Below are 18067 nucleotides of genomic sequence, written 5' to 3'. Positions count from 1 at the left end.
GACTGAGGGCTGCTGGGAGCAGGGGGGCGGGGCTTGTTGCATGTGCCCGCCCCCCGGGCTCTTTACTGCCGGAGCTCCGCTCCTGTGCGCTCCTGCAGGAAACGACCCCTGCCTGCGCCCATTTGCCCTCCCCCGCCGGGCTCCCCACCTTCAAGGCGAGGTTTCCAACCTCGGGCCCCAGTGCTTCCTGGTAGGGAGAGTCGGCCTTCTCTATCACGTGGATGCTGAGGGCTTTGCTCGACAGGGTGGCAGCCAGCTCCATGCCTGCAAGCAGAAGGCAGAGATGCTCTCGCGGTGATGCTGCTGTGCCTCACCTCTCCCAAGGCTCAGGGCCACCCAGGTGAGGAGCTGGGCAAGGGGGGGGAAGAGGCCATTTGCTGCCTGCTTGCCAGCCCCTTCTGCCCAAGGGAGGCAGGCTCTCCAGGCTCTCCCGGGGGGGGGGCGGACGAGACACCTCTCGAGCGTCGAACTCATTTGTTATGAGGGCCGGATCGTACATAACGGAGGCCTTGTTGGGCCGGGCCGCGTGTGTCATTAAATGCAAAGCCAGGTAGCGGAGATGTAAACTTTATAAAGGACACAAAACACAAAGGGTTTTAACTTAAAACAAAAACATGCTTAAAACATTAGCTCTGTAAGCTGCAAACCCACTTTTGACTTATTGACATTCACCACAGAGATCTCACGCTCACAGTTCTGAGTCGAGGACCCAGGTTAAAACATGAAATGGCTGAGTGATTAAGAGAGTCTGGCGAAGCAAGCTATGATGCAGCAGCAGCAGCAGAACTGGAAGCAGGGGATGGCCAGTTCCACTGCGGGCCTGATGGAAGCCCTCTGGGGGGCCTGATCCGGCCCCCGGGCCACATGTTTGACACCCCTGCTCTAGTGGATACCAGCAGCCTGAACCCTTCCCTTGTGCCCCCCCCCCCCCCGAAGGTTTCTTTTCCTACCGATGAACGATGCTCCAACGATCACGACCCGCTTGCCGGATGCCAACTGCAGGATCCTGTTGGCATCTTCTGGAGTCTGGAGATAACACACGTTCTGGAGTTTGATGCCGGGGGTCTCGAGTCGCCTGGGGCTGACAAAAGAGGACTTGGCTGGCATGGGCGTGCTCGAGGAGGGGGCAAGCCCAGCGAGTGCTAGGGGCCATCATGTGCCTAGGATGGGAGCCAGCCAGAACCCTGGGAGGTTGCCAGCAATGCAGCCTGCGTGAGCTTCCTCGCCATTGGCCTCCCTTGGGTCACGTGACTGGTGGGATTGGAAGCCAACCGGCACTCACCCTGCTGCATACATGGGGTAGGGAGGGAAAGTGGAGCCCAGCCCAGGCCAGGATCCCTCCTGCACTGGCGGCCCCTCTCAGTCCCCCCACATGTGCTCATTCCTTCAGCTTAGGGTTGCCAGCCTCCAGGCGGTGGCTGGAGATCTCCCGGAATCACACCTGCTCTCCAGGCAGCAAAGATCAGTTCACCTGGAGGACATGGCCGCTTTGGAAGGTGGACTCTATGGCATTATCACATCATCACAGAGTCGGCAGGGGCCACACAGGCCGTCTAGTCCAACCCCCAGCTCAACGCAGGATCAGCCCTAGAGCATCCCTGACAGGTGTTTCTCCAGCCGCTGCTCCAAGACTGCCAGCGAGGGGGAGCTCACCACCGCCCTAGGTAGTGGATTCCACCGCTGAACAACTCTGACTGTAAAATGGTTCTTCCTAAGATCCTTGAATTTCAACCCATTCTTGCAAGCCCTCTCCTCTGCTGCCAACAGGAACAGCTCCCTGCCCTCCTCTACGTGACAGCCCTTCAGATACTTTAAGAGAGCCATCATGTCCATTGTATAATTTCAATTGTACCCCCTTGAAATCCCTCCCCTCCCCAATCCCTGCTCTTCTCAGGCTCTGCCCCCAAACTCTCCAGGTAGTTCCCAGTGCAGAGCTTGGCCACCCTGCCCCAGCTTTTGGCCAAAGTACTGGGCCCGTTACTATAGCAGGGGAGCTGAGGAAGAGAGTGAATGCCAGTACTGGGGCAGGGTGGCACAGCTGGGCTGAGACCCTTGGGGCACAACCCATCTTTTGGCAGAGACAGAGAGGCCACCTTGGCTCGCAGAAGGGACCCCTCCCCATCTTGGGGGGTGGGTGGGAGGGAAGGCTCACTTACTCGCTGCCCGTAGCAATGAGCAGGTGGTCGTAGGCCTGGTCGGACCCATCACGGAAATGTGCCGTCTTGTTGGAGGTGTCTAGAGAAACTACCTGCAGCCACAAAGAGAGAGAGAGAGGGGAGAAATGGCAGAGCCTCCCAAGTCTGTGCCTGGGCCTGCACAATACGATGGGCCCTTAGCTCCTCCTAGCCAGCTTTTTGACCAAAGTTCTGAAGGATTTGGAGAGAGCCGGTGTTCCCTCTAAGATGAGTTAGTGTGAGCTAGCTCACAGTTTTTTAAGCCTCCAGTTCACACAGTTTTGACTTAGCTCAGGAAGGAGGGCTCCAAAGCAAACAAAGTTATGCAGTAGCCAAATTGCTCACTCACAACTTTAATGGCAGTAGCTCACAAAGTAGAATTTTTGCTCACAAGACTCCACAGCTTAGAGGGAGCATTAGAGGGAGCACAGTGTTGGCTACCCTGGATCAGGCCCGTGGTCCATCAAGCCAGCTCAAGGGCCCCAAGTAAAGCACAGAGGCCAAAGCCTCCCCTTGCCCTGTTATTGCCCCCTGCAATGGGCTTTCCAAGGAACACTGCCCCAGAACATGGAGGCTCCACCTAGCAATCATGGCTAATACCCCTTTATGACCCTCTCCTCCATGAGCCCATCTAATCCTTTTTTTTAAAAAAGCCACCTAAACTGGGTGATGGATCCCGTCATTTCTTTCTTTATTTCTATGCCGCCTCTCCAGGGAGCCTGCCTAGTGGCTTTCCAAATAAAAGATAATGAAAGCATCATAAAAAGTGATGAAAACCCAACATTCAGAACACAGCAGGGCACAAAACAACAAAAATCACGGAGCACCTTAAAACAGGTCTTAAAACATTTGTCATGCTAAAGACAGACTATAAAACAACATGTGATAAAAAAAACCCCAACAGACTCTTAAATAAAAGCCTGGGTGAACAGAAACAGTTTGGCGCCTAAAAGAGAGCCGCATAGGCACCGGGTGTTCCGACAAATGGGCGGCCAGCGCGGCTCTTTCAGCACTGGAGTGATACGATCCCTGTATCTCACCCCTGACAGTTGCCTAGCTGCAGAGGTCATTTCGGGGGGGGGGGGGGACGGGGGGGCAGCACCCCCGGGTGAGGGACGGGGGGCGGTGAACATGACGAAGCCCCGCCCCCTGCTTCCGGCTGCCCCACTTCCAGCCCTCATTCAGCCAGGAGGAGGCAGGAGAAGAGGGAGGGTAAGTTGCTTCCTCCCTGCCTCTCCCCACCCCTGCCTGCCTGGGGCCAGGGAGGGCCTTCGCGGGGCTTCCTTGCACTCCCGCCGGCCTTGCAGGTCCACCACCAGGCCCCTGATGTCAGGGGGTGTGGCATATGCTAATGAGTTATGCTAATGAGTTCCCCTAGCTCTTTATCTACGAAATGACCCCTGCCTGGCTGCCACATTTGGCACTAGTGGAATTTTCCAGGCCATTTTCAAAGGCAGAGCCACATTGAGTGAAGTACAGTAAATCGAACCTGGATGTACTCAGAGCATGAATCACCACGGCCAGATCACACTTTTCAAATAATGGTCATAGCTATCAGCCAAAGAAGAGAAAAGACACTACATGCAACGGAGGAGATCTGGGCCTCCCGCTGTAGGCCAGGATCCAGGAGCACCCTCAAGCTATGAACCTGCTCCTTTAGGTGGGGGAATAAGGTTGCCAGCGCTAGGCTGAGAAATGCCTGGAGATTTGGGGGATGGAACCTGAGGAAACGGGCAGCTGTCACTCTTCCCAGCAGGGAGAGAAAGAGCGTCTGGTAAATAACATGTCGTTAAGCCTCTAGGTACCACTTCAGTGGGAAGGTAACAGCGTTCCGTGCGCCTTGGTGTTTAGTCATGCCGGCCACATGACCACGGAAACGTCTTCGGACAGCGCTGGCTCTTCGGCTTTGAAACGGAGATGAGCACCGCAACCCTAGAGTCGGATTCGACTGGCTTTTGTGCAAGGGAACCTTTACCTTTACTTTAAAGGACAAGACATGCCCCCTTGAGGCATCTGGCAACCCTATACCAGCATCATGTGTGTAAAGCATGGTTGCCAACCTCCAGGTGGTGGCTGGAGATCTCCTGGGTGAGATCAGGTCACCTGGAGAAGATGGCTGCTTTGGAAGGTGGACTCTGTGGCATTATAGCCCAATAGAGTCCCTCCCTTTCCCAAACCCCGCCCTCCTCAGGCTCCACCTCCAAAGATGGCTGCTTTGGAAGGTGGTCTCTATGGCATTATACCTCATTGAAGCCCCTCCCCTTCCCAAACCCTGCCCTCCTCAGACTCCAACCCCAAAATCTCCAGATATTTCCCAGCCTGGAGTTGGCAACAGCAGTGTAAAGTGACATCAAGTTGCAACTGACTTAGCAATGTTCCCTCTAAGCTGTGGAGTCTTGTGAGCAAAAATTCTACCTTGTGAGCTACTGGCATTAAAGTTGTGAGCAAGCAATTTGGCTACTGTATAAATTAGTTTGCTCTGGAGCCCTCCTTCCTGAGCTAAGACAAAAATGTGTGAGCCGGAGGCTACAAAACTGTGAGCTAGCTCACACTAACTCAGCTTAGAGGGAACACTGATGGCAACCCAGTAGGGTCTCTGAGGCAAGAGGTGTTCAGAGGTAGTTTGCCACTGCCTTCCTCTGCATAGCAACCCGGGGATTCCCTGGTGGTCTCCCATCCAAGTACTCATCAGGGCTGACCCTGCTCAGCTTCCAAGGTCTGTTTGGTGCAGTGGTTAAGTGTGCAGACTTTAATCTGGGAGAACCGGGTTTGATTCCCCACTCCTCCACTTGCACCTGCTGGATGACCTTGGGCAAGCCATAGTTCTGTCAGAGCTGTCCTTGAAAAAGAGCCGTTTCTGTCAGAGCTCTCTCAGCCCCGCCTCCCTCACAGGGTGTCTGCTGTGGGGAGGGGAAGGGAAAGGAATTTGCAAGCCTCTCTGAGACTCCCTTGGATAGTGAAGGGCGGGGTATAAATCCAATCTCCTCTTCTCCTCCGATGAGATCGGGCTGTCCTGAGCCATCCAGGTCTGGGCTATCAGTCTCTTCCCCAGGAAAAGTTTAGGAGTCAGAGAAAGCAACTGCAGATAGTCTTTCTGTGCAACGCTCATGTCTTGTTGCGGCTCTTTCTGTAGCAGGAGCTCCTTTGCATATTAGGCCACACACCCCTAGTGTAGCCAATCCTCCAAGAGCTTACAAAGCTCTTCTTACAGGGCTACTGTAAGCTCTTAGAGGATTGGCTACATCAGGGGTGTGTGGCTTAATATGCAAAGGAGCTCCTGCTACAAAAAGAGCCCTGCGCCCCTTGCCAACCTCCGGGTGGCCCCTGGAGATCTCCCGCTGTTACAATTGATCCCCAGGCGACCAAGATCAACCCCCCTGGAGAAGATGGCTGCTTTGCAGGGTGGGTTCAATGGCCTTGTACCCTGCTGAGGACCCTACCCTCTCCAAACCCAGCACTGCCCAGGATCCACCCCCCAAATCTCCAGGTATTTCCCAACCCTGAGCTGGCAACCCTACTTCCTAAAGAACCTCCTTTCTTAAAGGGTTAGGAGCCAACAGTACTTAATACAAAAGACAAATTCCAAATAAAGTACACCAATCTTCTGTATAAGATGCTCCAAGAGAGCACTTCAAAAAAGTGAAAGTTCCACTGAAGCCGGCCGTGTATAGGTGCTACTCACTCCCTTAAGGTGGAACTTTTGTTTTCCTGTGGAACTTTCACTTTTTTTAAGCGTCTGCTCTCCTGAAGCATCTTATACAGAAGATCGGTGTACTTTATTTGGAATTTGTCTTTTGTATTAAGTACTGTTGGATCCTAACCCTTTAAGAAATTATAAGAGTGTTTGCATTGGAGAAATAGTTGAACTGTTAAGAATTGTTTAAATTGTCTTGGATAATCAGGGCTATTTTTGGGCAGGAACGCACAGGAACGGAGTTCCGGCTGGCTCCCAAGTTGGCCACGCCTAGCAGGAGCTCATTAGCATAACAGGCCACACCCAACAGCAGAAACTCATTAGAATTGGCTACATTGGGGTGTGTGGCCTAATATGCAAAGGAGTTCCTGCAACAAAAAAAGCCCTGGGTTTTGACAACAAACAAGGTAAAAACAGAATAAGAAGCAAAAGGTGGGTGTGGCTGGATGACCACACTTCTGGTAACATGGGAATGCGCCCTAATATGCTAATGAATGGTGCAGTCAGGGGGTGTGGCCTAATATGCTAATGAGTTTCTGCTGCTGGGTGTGACCTGTTATGCTAATGAGTTCCTGTTGGACTTTTTCTACAAAAAAAGCCCTGTGGATAATATACTCTTTCTACTTCTGTTCGTAAATTATTCATGGAGTGTTTGTGTTTTGATACAACGAGCTCTCTTTTGGATATACCACCTGGAGGTTGGCAGCTCTCCTGCTGACTGACTGCTTTCTGGAGGGGAGAGCAGGGATAGGATTTAATGCCCCCAGAGCGACCTAGGCCTTCTGGCACACACCAATCTTCACCATAGCCCCCTTTGCCACAAAGCTCAACATTCACCTCTTTTTCCCTCCAGACTTCTATGTCGTGAGCATCCAAGAAGCTCTGAGACCGCAGGTAAAGGCTCTCTGCCTTGGCTGCCATGTCCTGCAAGTGGCAAAGAAGCCCATTTTATGCCTGGGAAAAAAATCATAGTTCAGAACAAGCAGACAAGCCTTGGGAAAGGAGACTTTTTGAGCCAACGGGAAGCGCCACTGGCACACAAGATGTGCCAGCATGCTCAGGAGCATGCACTAGAGGAGAGCACGAGCAAGCAACAGTCTGCCCTGCATGCACAGAACTCCTGCGTTCCTCCCCATCCCATTGGCCAAGGCCCACCCTACTGGACCTTGCTGAGCTGTGTCTTATCATAGGGCAAGTGCTTTTCCCTCGTCACCATGAGGATCCGACCCTTGAAGCCCTCCTGACGAAGTGTCTCAGCACACGTTAGTGCCGCCGGCCCTAGAAGGGAAACATGCAACTGGTGATCCCTGCCGTGGTTCTGGTGGGCAGAAGCTGGAGCAGCAGCTTCAGACTGAGGAGGGGAAGCCTTGATATCGGGACCTCACCTGCTCCCAGGAGCAGCACCACCTGCCTGGCAAGTGGGCTTCGCTGGCTCATAGGTTTCACCTTGCCCTTGCTTGCGAGGTCCTATGGGAAGGAAAGCAAGGAAAGTACAAAGCCATCTCAGGCCAGGTAGGTTAAAAACATCAGGCCTGCTGGATCCAACCAGGGGTCCATCTGGTCCAGCATCCTGTCTCGCACAGTGGCCATCCAACACAGTTTGAGTCCAGTGGCACCTTTAAGACCAACAAAGTTTTTATTCTGGGTACAAGTGTCAGACTCCTGCAGCAATCAGTTCCCAACAGCTTTCATTCAAAGAAGCAAAGTTTATTGAGACATTGAGAGTATGCAGGTATCTTAACCATTTCGTGTTAGAACTGAAGAAAAGCGTGCACAGGAAACAGATATACATTATTCAAGGAGGCCTCCTGATGACCCAGGACCACTCAGGGCTACTTTTCTCAAGAGAAAGCCTACACCAGGCACTAAAGGTCATACAGAGATAACAGAAACACAGGAGACACAGCAGAAATGAAACTCAACATTCCAGAGTCACCCCCACTCCCCTGGCAGCCAGGGCTTCAGAAAGGCCTAGATGACAACACGCGTCTGTGTGCAGGCACACACTCTTCAGATAGATTGCAACAGAAGTCACCAGCCATTACATACAGGTAGAGGGAGGGGAGGGTGTTGCCAGGAAGGGTTAATTAGAGTCAAGATGCATACGTGACTGAGCAATAGATATAGCTAAGATTGGATTAAGACAGTAGAAACCTGTATCTTCAGCAGTGACTCACAAAAGCGCCTACCCTGCCAAAAAATCTGCTAAGTCTTTAAGGTGCTACTGGACTCTGGCTCTTTTCTACTGCTACAGACAGACTGACACGGCTACCCGTCTTGACCTATCTCCTTGGATTAAGGCAGCTGGTAAGACCTGCGAATAGCAGCAAATCAGCATACAGCAACCAGTTACTCTGGAAGGCCAACAAGGTACAGAGGCCGACACCTCCCCCTGAAGTTGTCTTGTCCCATCCCCCCCCCCCCCCCCCCCAGTAAGAAAGCATGTCTTGGAGAGGTCCATACCTTCAGGCTGGCAGTGATGAACACCTTTCCATCTTCCACTGTCACCTGCAAAGACCAAACTATTATATGGGGGGGAGAATTTCACAAAATACTGCCACTTTCACACACACACACATTTCTGTGGTTCCTGCTTGCCATGTTCCCCAAGGCAACTCTGCTGCCTTTGGCTTGCACACCTACACAGCACCGTTGGCCCCCCTGCCAAGCTTTGTTTCACCAGCCCCTGGTCCCTCACAGAGATGACATTCCTGGCCAAGGCACAGCTTTCCCCACCAGCACTATGTGTGTATTTAATTCGTTTGTGCCCCGCCTACCATGTTAGAAAGTAAAGTGGAATCTGCATCAAGAGCAACTGGGAGAAAGAAATCATTGGGGGTGATCAACAGAGTTATTCCAAGCCACAGAGTCCCTATACACATGAAGCTGCCTCATACTGACTCAGACCCTTGGTCCGTGCTCCTTCTAAGCCGTGGAATCTTGGGAGCAAAAATTCTACTTTGTGAACTACTGGCAATAAAGTTGCGAGCAAGCAATTTGGCTACTGCATAAATTAGTTTGCTCTGGAGCAATGTTCCTTCTAAGTTGTGGAGTCTTGTGAGCAAAAATTTTGCTTTGTGAGCTACTGGCATTAAAGTGGTGAGTGAGCAATTTGGCTGCTGCATAAATTAGTTTGCTCCAGAGCCATCCTTCCTGAGCTAAGACAAAAATGTGTGAGCCAGAGGCTAAAAAACTGTGAGCTAGCTCACACTAACTCAGCTTAGAGGGAACACTGCTCTGAAGCCATCCTTCCTGAGCTAAGACAAAAATGTGTGAGCCGGAGGCTAAAAAACTGTGAGCTAGCTCACACTAACTCAGCTTAGCGGGAACACTGCTCTGGAGCCATCCTTCCTGAGCTAAGGCAAAAATGTGTGAGCCGGAGGCTAAAAAACTGTGAGCTGGGTCACACTAACTCAGCTTAGAGGGAACACTGCTCTGGAGCCATCCTTCCTGAGCTAAGACAAAAATGTGTGAGCTGGAGGCTAAAAAACTGTGAGCTAGCTCACACTAACTCAGCTTAGAGGGAACACGGCTCTGAAGCCATCCTTCCTGAGCTAAGACAAAAATGTGTGAGCCGGAGGCTTAAAAACTGTGAGCTAGCTCACACTAACTCTGTTTAGAGGGAACACTGTCAGTATTGTCTACACAGGGCTGTTTTTTGGGGGAAAGAGGTGCCGGACCTCTGAAGAGGGAAATACAGTTTTCAATCTGTATACTGAAAACTCATGAACTTTAAAACGTTTTAAAAAGAATTTTGTCGAGGAGGTTCTGGAACTCCGTTCCGGTGCATTCCCCCAGAAGAAGGAAAAAAGCCCTGTGTCTACTCAGGCTGGCAGTGACTCCCCATGGCCTTTCACATCACCTGCTGCCTGATCCTTTCTAATTGGAGATGCCAGGGATTGATCCTGGGACCTTCTGCGTGCCAAGCAGATGCTCTGCTACTGAGCCACGTTCTCTCTCCTCCATCAAAATCTTAACAAGAATATGCCAAATGAATATGGAAAACAAAACAATGGCCCACAGACTGGAAACAATCTACATTCCAATTCTGAAAAAAAGAGACATCAAAGACTGCAGCAACTATCGAACCATTGCGTAAATTTCTCACTTAAGTAAAGGGGGGCTCAAAATCTTACAACAATGTTACCATATATGGAATGAGACTTGTCAGATGTTCAAGCTGGATTTAGAAAAGGAAGAAGCGCTAGTGATCATATTGGAAATTTCCGTTGGTTACTGGAGCATATGAGAGAATTTCAGAAGAACAGCTTGTATTCTCCATAGATTTTGACTGAGTAGATCATGAAAGGGTATGGTTGGTTTTAAAAGAAATGGGTGTGCCACAACAGGTGATTGTTTTGAGGTGCAACCTGTACTCAGTACAAAAGGCTACTGTTAGGACAGAACATGGAAAAACAGAATGATTTCCAACTGGCAAAAGTGTCAGACAAGGATGTATTTTATCTCCATGTCTCTTCAGTCTGTATGCAAAACATACAAGAAAAGCTGGATTAGGTTGAGACGAAGGTGGAGTGAAAAGTGGTGGGAGGAACATGTCGACATCACATTGCTAGCGGAAGAGAGTGAAGACTTGAAGCAACTATTGATAAAGGTTAAAGCAGGAAAGTGCCAAAGATGGATTACAGGTGAACATCAAGAAGACAAAAGTAATGACTGCTGGGGAATTATAGTACTTTAGGATTGCCGACAATGACATTGAAATTGTTCAAGATTTTTTTACTCCTTGGCTCCATCATCCGCTAAAAGGGAGATGTCAACGATGAAATCAGAAGGAGACTGGGAAAGGCAGCCATGAAGGAGTTAGAAAAGGTCATGAAGTGTAAGGATGTGTTGCTGGCAACCAAGATCAAGATAATTCAAATCACAGTATTCCCCATTACTATATATGGATGTGAAAGTTGGACAATGAAGAAGAAGAAGAAGAGATTGGATTTATACACTGCCCTTCACTCGGAGTCTCAGAGTGGCTTACAAACTCCTTTCCCTTCCCCTCCCCTCCCCACAACAGACACCCTGTGAAGTAGGCGGGGCTGAGAGAGCTCTTTCCAGAACTGTCCTTGAGAGAACAGCTCTGATGGAACTTGCCCAAGGTCATCCAGCAGCTGCAAGTGGAGGAGTGGGGAATCAAACCCGGTCCTCCCAGATTAGAGTCCGCGCACTTAACCACTACACCAAACTGACAGGAAGCTGTCAGAAAGAAAGTTGATTCCATTGAAATGTGGTGTTGGAGGAGAGTTTTATGGATACTGTGGACTGCCAAAAAAAAAGACAAATAAGTGCATTCTGGATCAAATCAAGCTGAACTCTCCTTAGAAGCTAAAATGATGAAACTGAAGCTATTGTACTTTGGTCACATTATGAGAAGACAAGACTGCCTGGAAAAGACAATAAGGCTAGGAAAAGTCAAAGGCAGGAGGAAAAGAGGAAGATGGATTGGTTCAATTAAAGAAGCCACAGCCCTCAGTTTGCAAGACCTGAGGATGGCTGTTAAGGACAGGACGTTTGGGAGATCATTAATTCATAGGGTCACCGTAAGTCAGAAGTGATTTGACAGCCCTTCACCCAGAGGGATAAACGCTGCTGTTCTCCCACATGGGGACCCAAAACAGCTTAATATCATTCTCCCCTCCTCCATCACCCCCTCCGGGGCATTAGGTCTGAGAGCTGCCTATTGTACTGCTATAATGGGCCCTTATCAAATGTTCCTTTGGCAGCACATGGCCCAGTATATTGAACTGCTCCCCGATGACACAAAACCTCTTGCAAAATTTTTACACGCAGAAGGAATTAAGCTGGGGAATTAGTAGATAAATGCATCCAGGCAGTGTTCCCTTACAACAGCACTACAGATAAGATTAGAATTTCAACAGCCAACCCATATAAAAAAGAACCTCCTCAGGAAAGCTCCTCCATTAGCATGTCACAGCCTGGGAAACTCCTACAAGAGAATGACCCAGCCCTACCCCACCTTCCTGAGTAGATATAAATTACCTGCCTACCATTTTTCTTCTCATGTTGACATAGAGAGTACTCCATCTTGCTGTGTTATACCTCTGAGGATGCCAGTCACAACTGCTGGCGAAACGTCGGGTACTGCAATGCCAAGTTCAGTGTTCCCTCTAAGCTGACTTAGTGTGGGCCAGCTCAGTTTTTTAGCCTCCGGCTCACACATTTTTGTCTTCGCTCAGGAAGGATGGCTCCAGAGCAAACTAATTTATTCAGTAGCCAAACTGCTCGCTCACAACTTTAATGCCGGTAGCTCACATAGTAGAATTTTGGCTCACAAGACTCCACAGCTGAGAGGGAGCATTGCATCCGGGTACGCAGCTGATTGTTGCCGAATGACATTAGGACCAAGGTTGAAAACCCGCTCTTTGAAGGAAAAGAGTTTTTTGGGTTTCAAACAGATGCCACATGCATAAAAACAAGCTGACTGCAAAATCCTTAGGGATAAATAATCCCCCAGTCAGCATCAATGTTCCCTCTAAGCTGTGGAGTCTTGTGAGCAGAAATTCTACTTTGTGAGCTACCGGCATTAAAGCTCTGAGTGAGTGACTTGGCTACTGCATAAATTAGCCTGCTCTGGAGCCATCCCTTCTTGAGTTAAGGCAAGAATGTGTGAGCTGGAAGCTAAAAAACTATGAGCTAGCTCACACTAACTCACCTTAGAGGGAACACTGGTCAGCATCCTTGTATAAGCAGAGGTGTTTCCCTAGGTGTAGTTATCAATCACCAGTATCAAAGGCCTTACAGGTACCAGCCCACCTAACAACCGCAGCAGCCATATTGCCCTTCGTGCACCCCTCAGCACCACAGCAGGAAGTAACAGGGTAAACAGCAGAGTAAGCAGGCCTCTCAATCGTCCTGGGATCATTCTAGTAGAGGAAGATCCCTTCCATGACTAGGCCATGCCCCACATTTCTCGGGCAGGCTCTCCTCCTTTACAAGTGGGCCGTGATACCCCAAGACAATTGGGTCCTTTCCACTGCTAGGAACGGTTACTTCTTAGAGTTTGATTCTTATCCTGGTTTTCGGTCGCCGTCCCTGGCCACCTCCCACGCCCACCTCCACTGTTGATGGAGGAGGTTTCTGATTAGTTGATTAAAGGAGCTATTTGAAAAGTCTCTGGCATTGATGTTAATGTTGAGCTCTGTTCGAGGTATTTTCTAATAGACAGAAAGGTGGCAGTGAAAGGGCCTGTCTTGGGATTTAAAGGTCTGAATAAACATTTAAAGGCTTCCAAGTTCAGAATGGTGTCATTACATGATGTTCTGCCTGTTTTAGATAAGGGCACGTGGTTCACTGTTCTAGATCTCAAGGCCATCTATTTCTGCATCTCTGTTAATCAGAACTGCAGGAAATACCTAAGGTCCCAATGTGGAAACACATGTTATAAGTTTTCAGCGTTAACCCTGGGGGTCTGCAATGGCTTCTAGGGTCTTTACCGAGTGTGTATCTGCCATGGTGGCCCATCTTATGCTCAAAGGCTGTACGCTTTATCCATTTTTGGAGGACTGGCTTTTTGCTGATACATTGGAGGAGTCCCTAGTTGTTTGTCTTCAGCTAGCCAAAATACTCCAGAAAGGTGAAGAGACAGGCCAGCAACCTGGGTCTGTACTCACCTCAAAAATGGGAAGACAATCCAGCGTGGGGTACTCTTCGATGTCACCAGTCTGGGTGCTGAAGCAGGCACCGTGCCAGGGGCAGCGCAAGCGCCCATGTCTAAAATAGCCTGAAATTCAGAAGGAGATGACAACTGGGTGGGGGGAGGCGGGCAGTCGGGCAGGGGATGGTCAAAAGCAGCTCCCTGGAATGTTCCAAGATGCTTTCTACTCCATCCTTCTTGTACACGCAAATGGCTGTGGGGTTGTACCCCCTCTTGAAGTCTTGATTTTTTCCCCATATGATGTTTGGGAAATGAGTGCCAACAGCAGCCTCTTGACCGTGGCCTCCCCAAGAGTCAGCCTCGGAGTGGGCCTTGAACCCAGATGGCTCGTTCAGATGGCAGTCCAACCCCCCCCCCTTGCAACAGAATCCCCCAGATCAGCACCAGCTGTTATTGCAGCAGGCCCTGGTCTGTAGTTTCCACCATGTCAATAGAAAGGGGTCAGGCCCACTTTGATTTTCCCCTGTGTAAGGCTATTGGCCCGCTTGCCTTTGCAGAGGGGTGCTCCAGCATGAGGGCACTTGCTTCCCACCGCGTAGATCTGCAAATGGTCCCTCAACAGTAGCACTGGGTAACCAGCAACCTCCACTTCTCGCATCCTGCAACAGAAAGACAGACACTGTTGCTACACTGACCAAGTCTCTGCTTTCCACAATAAATGTAGATGCCTCTCTCTTTTGGGAAGACTGCTGTACTATTTTAGTTTAGATCAGGGCTATTTTTGGGCAGGAACGGAGTTCCGGCTGGCTCCCAAGTTGGCCACGCCCAGCAGGAACTCATTAGCATAATAGGCCACACCCAACAGCGGAAACTCATTAGGATTGGCTACATTAGGGGTGTATGGCCTAACATGCAAAGGAGTTCCTGCTACAAAAAAAAGGCCCTGGGTTTTGACAACAAACAAGGTAAATAGAATAACAAGCAAATGGTGGGTGTGGCTGGATGACCACACTTCTGGTAACATGGGAATGCGGCTTAATATGCTAATGAGTGGTGCAGTCAGGGGTGTGGCTCAATATGCTAATGAGTTTCTGCTGTTGGGTGTGGCCTATTATGCTAATGAGTTCCTGCTGGACTTTTTCTACAGAAAGAGCCCTGGTTTGGATTATTACACTCCTTGATTGTTGAATATATGTTTCATTGTTTATGCACAGTTTGCTCTTTTGTATTACTTACTCCCTTCTGTGCATCTCTGCTGTTCGAACCTCCAGGTGGTGGCTGGAGATCTCCTGGGATCACAACTAATTTCCAGGTGACAGAGATCAGTCCACCTGGAGAGAATGGCCACTTCGGAACGTGGACTCTGTGGCACGACCCCCATTGACAGGGTTGCCAGTCTCCAGGCGGTTGAAAGGAAGCAAACAACCGCGATGTACAGTGCCCCCCCCAAAAGGGTTCTTCACCAACTTGTAAATTCTTTTTCCAGTATTCAGTTTACTAGAAGCAATTCCAACGCCATCAACGCCAACGAACCCTGCATATTACATCTCGTTTCATGTATACTGTTAAGTCGCTCGCTTAACAAAGCAGTCGGAGAGTGATTCAGCAAGAACACAACTTTATTCTTCAACTCGAACACAACTCCAACACGGATCAACATCTGATAGCCAGAACAGCTTTTACATTGCAGCTGTCCTGCTTTTAAACTCTCCCGGCTAATGTAGTCACACCCACTGTACAATTACCAACCAATAAGGTTGTTCGCATAAGGACCAATCACGGATGTTCCTGCTCAGGGAGCTTGCTTGAAGGTGATTGGTTAGGTGCCTCCTGGCACGATTAGATGTATTTGGATCCTAGCCCAGGACGAAGCTTAACATTACAAGTCAATGAGATGTTTCACATACATCATGCATTCCATGGCAGCTTTGGAATACACTACATATACCTTTATCAAAGTGGGTGGCATTGAAATACCTATATAATGTTAATCCACTTGGCAAACAGTTGGATTCGACTGGCTTTCGAGCAAGGGAAACCTTTACCTCTTACCTTTACTAGTCATATCTAGTCATATCTCATAGTCACATTCATCAATGAATGAGATATCACTAGAGTGTTTGCCAAATGGATTAACATTGTATAGATATTTCAATGCCACCCACTTTAATTATGGTCAATGTCACTTGTGACCTGTGGAGGGGGCGTCCAATTGCCACTGACTTGGCCAAGTGCGTTAGCAGGGGACCCTCCCCTTTCTCTTCTCTCCTCCCCACTCTCCCACCCACTTTGGCTAGCTGCCGCTGGGTTACTCCAGGCATGCATGAGCCATAGAGGGATGCAAACTTGGTGGCTGGCTGGCCTGGGACCTTGGGACGCCACCCATCCCGACAGACCAGCCAGCCAGCCAGCCGCTGAGCTTGCATCCCTCTATGGCTCATAGAGCCAGTTTGGTGTAGTGGTTAAGTGCGCGGACTCTAATCTGGGAGAACCGGGTTTGATTCCCCACTCCTCCATGACCTTGGGCAAGCCTTAGTTCTGATAAGAGCTGTTCTTGAAAAAGAGGAGTTTCTGTCAAGAGCTCTCTCAGCCCCACCCACCTCACAGGGTTCTGTTGTGGGGAGGGGAAGGGAAAGGAGTTTGTAAGCCGCTCTGAGACTCCTTTGGGTAGCGAAGGGCGGGGTATAAATCCAATCTCTTCTTCTCTTCTTCTTCATGCATGCTTGGAGGAGCCCAGTGGCAGCTAGCCCAAGTGGGTGGGAGAGCGGGGAGGAGAGAAGAGAAAGGGGAGGGCGCAGTGTGCCCCGTCTCTTGCTAACGCCCTTGGCCAATTCCTTGCTCACGCACTTGGCCAGGTTGGTGGCAATTGGACGCCCCCCTCCACAGGCCGCAAGTGATGATAGCCACGATTAAGAAAAATGTGCGGGTTTTGTTTGTAGATGCAGAATGCATCAGAGAAGACACAATAATCAGCTGGAGAAAAAAGAATAGTGAAGAGGGCAGGGACACAAAATAGAAAGTTAACCTTAACGGCTCGACTGCTTGGATTCTCTGGAGTAAGCTACAGTGAGCTGTTAGTGCGGAAAGGGCCTTACTTAGTCACCTGAGTGCCCGTCAGTACATCTTGGCAGGCACTTCACCAAAGGGGTCCACAAGTCAGAAAGGGCCCCTCCCCCCAAACCCCACCACCACCACCTCCATCCCCCACCAGTACTCACTCTCCATCCCGCAAGTCCTTCTCCAGGCAAATTTGCTGGGTAACGATGTCGTCTCCTTTCTGCATGCTGCCTCCTTTCTTCATGCTTCCAGGCTGAGGACCAGAAAAAGAAGAAGAAGTCAGGCAGACGTTTTAGGCATGGCTTTCCTGCTAGGTTTCCTCCCACTGCCAGCTGTGGATGCCACGTCCAGAAAGGGCGGTACCAAAGAAGCCGTGTCTGGTGGCTCCCTTTGCCTCCTGCAGCTTCTGAGCCAGATGCCCGGGGCGGGGGGGGGGGCGCTTTGCAACAGAAGGGAGGCATGGCTCTTGCTTCCCCTGCTTGCTTTCTGCCAGACTGCCTGCCCTGCCTTGAAAGCAAAGACACCAGGTCATGGGAGGGCAATAGCCAGATCTCGAAGACAGGTGAGATGCCCAGCATGGGAGACGCAGTGGGAGCTGCAAGGACTGGGGTGAGTGGAGACAGGGAAGCAATGTTTCTCCATCACACCGCTTCAATTTAGCCTACCTCGTAGGGCTGTCATGTGTCTAGAATGGGGGAGAGGCCGTTTGTGCCACCCTGGCGAAGGATGAAAGACGCATCGCCAACAGTTGCCAAGGCAAAGTTCAGTCGAGAAAGGAACTGCTTTGCGTAGTGTGCCGGGAAGGGAATCATCCACAGGCGGTTTCCTTGGCTGCAGACAGCAATTACTCACTTAATAGGAGCTTCTCGTTCCCTGGAACTTGGTTCTGCTCAAGCCTTTCTCCTGGAACAGCAGAGAGTGTGAAGGGAGACAGCTGGGAACTAGTTTGTCTCTCCAGCTCCCACACCGGGTTGGGTTCCAGCCACACCTCCAAACCTGCGCAGCATCTGACCTGCACAGGTGGTTCATATCCTAGCAACCAGACCTCTGCTCCTCCCCTAGGAGCAGCGATGGAGAAATGAGCCGGCCTGGCTCTTCTGAGTGCGCATGGGAGCGGGATCCACAACTTACGAAGGCATAATTGGCACCCAAGGATGAGTGTGGTGGTGCGAGATGGAACGATTTCGCCACTTGCAAATTAGAGAGAAGACCGAGATGGCGACTCTGCTGGGATAAAGGCCGATTCCTCTGCTGCTATCCGGAGACAGAGTGGGAGAGATCGGTGTGGAGATGACGCTCCCCCACCCCAAATGGGAGCTTTCATTCATGGGGATCTGGCCTACGTTTCCCCTCCATGAATGATTTGGGCAGCCTCACCGGTGCCTTTGGAGGGGACACACGGTGCCCTGCGCAGACTGTAGCATGGCTCTGGGGTGGCTGAGAGATTAACCCATTCCTTCCTCTGGCATGGCTTGTGCACTTTGCGGATGCTATGGTGGGTAGCCTTCAGTCTAT

The 18067-nt window shown here is 50.3% G+C and overlaps 1 protein-coding gene across 1 annotated transcript in view; it reads right to left on the bottom strand.

Annotated features, from left to right (window-relative positions):
* LOC107119384 (apoptosis-inducing factor 3-like) overlaps window positions 1-17479 on the bottom strand; it is a 27252-nt gene extending 9773 nt beyond the window's left edge. The window contains exons 1-11 of the mRNA XM_015421847.1: window positions 17405-17479; window positions 16714-16805; window positions 14045-14154; window positions 13512-13621; window positions 8332-8376; window positions 7254-7335; window positions 7034-7146; window positions 6706-6792; window positions 2157-2248; window positions 951-1081; window positions 149-264 (exon numbers count right to left, since the gene is read on the bottom strand). Coding sequence (XP_015277333.1) covers window positions 149-264; window positions 951-1081; window positions 2157-2248; window positions 6706-6792; window positions 7034-7146; window positions 7254-7335; window positions 8332-8376; window positions 13512-13621; window positions 14045-14154; window positions 16714-16796 — 969 coding nt within the window. The 5' untranslated portion in view covers window positions 16797-16805; window positions 17405-17479. The remainder of the gene's footprint in view (window positions 1-148; window positions 265-950; window positions 1082-2156; window positions 2249-6705; window positions 6793-7033; window positions 7147-7253; window positions 7336-8331; window positions 8377-13511; window positions 13622-14044; window positions 14155-16713; window positions 16806-17404) is intronic.
* Window positions 17480-18067: the final 588 nt, after the last annotated feature.

The sequence above is a fragment of the Gekko japonicus genome, unplaced genomic scaffold (assembly GCF_001447785.1).
Source record: "Gekko japonicus isolate JY-2015 unplaced genomic scaffold, Gekko_japonicus_V1.1 scaffold21, whole genome shotgun sequence".
NCBI classification, from domain to species: Eukaryota; Metazoa; Chordata; class Lepidosauria; order Squamata; family Gekkonidae; genus Gekko; species Gekko japonicus.
Note: the sequence above shows the minus strand (reverse complement) of the source record. Positions and strands in the feature narration are given on the sequence as shown.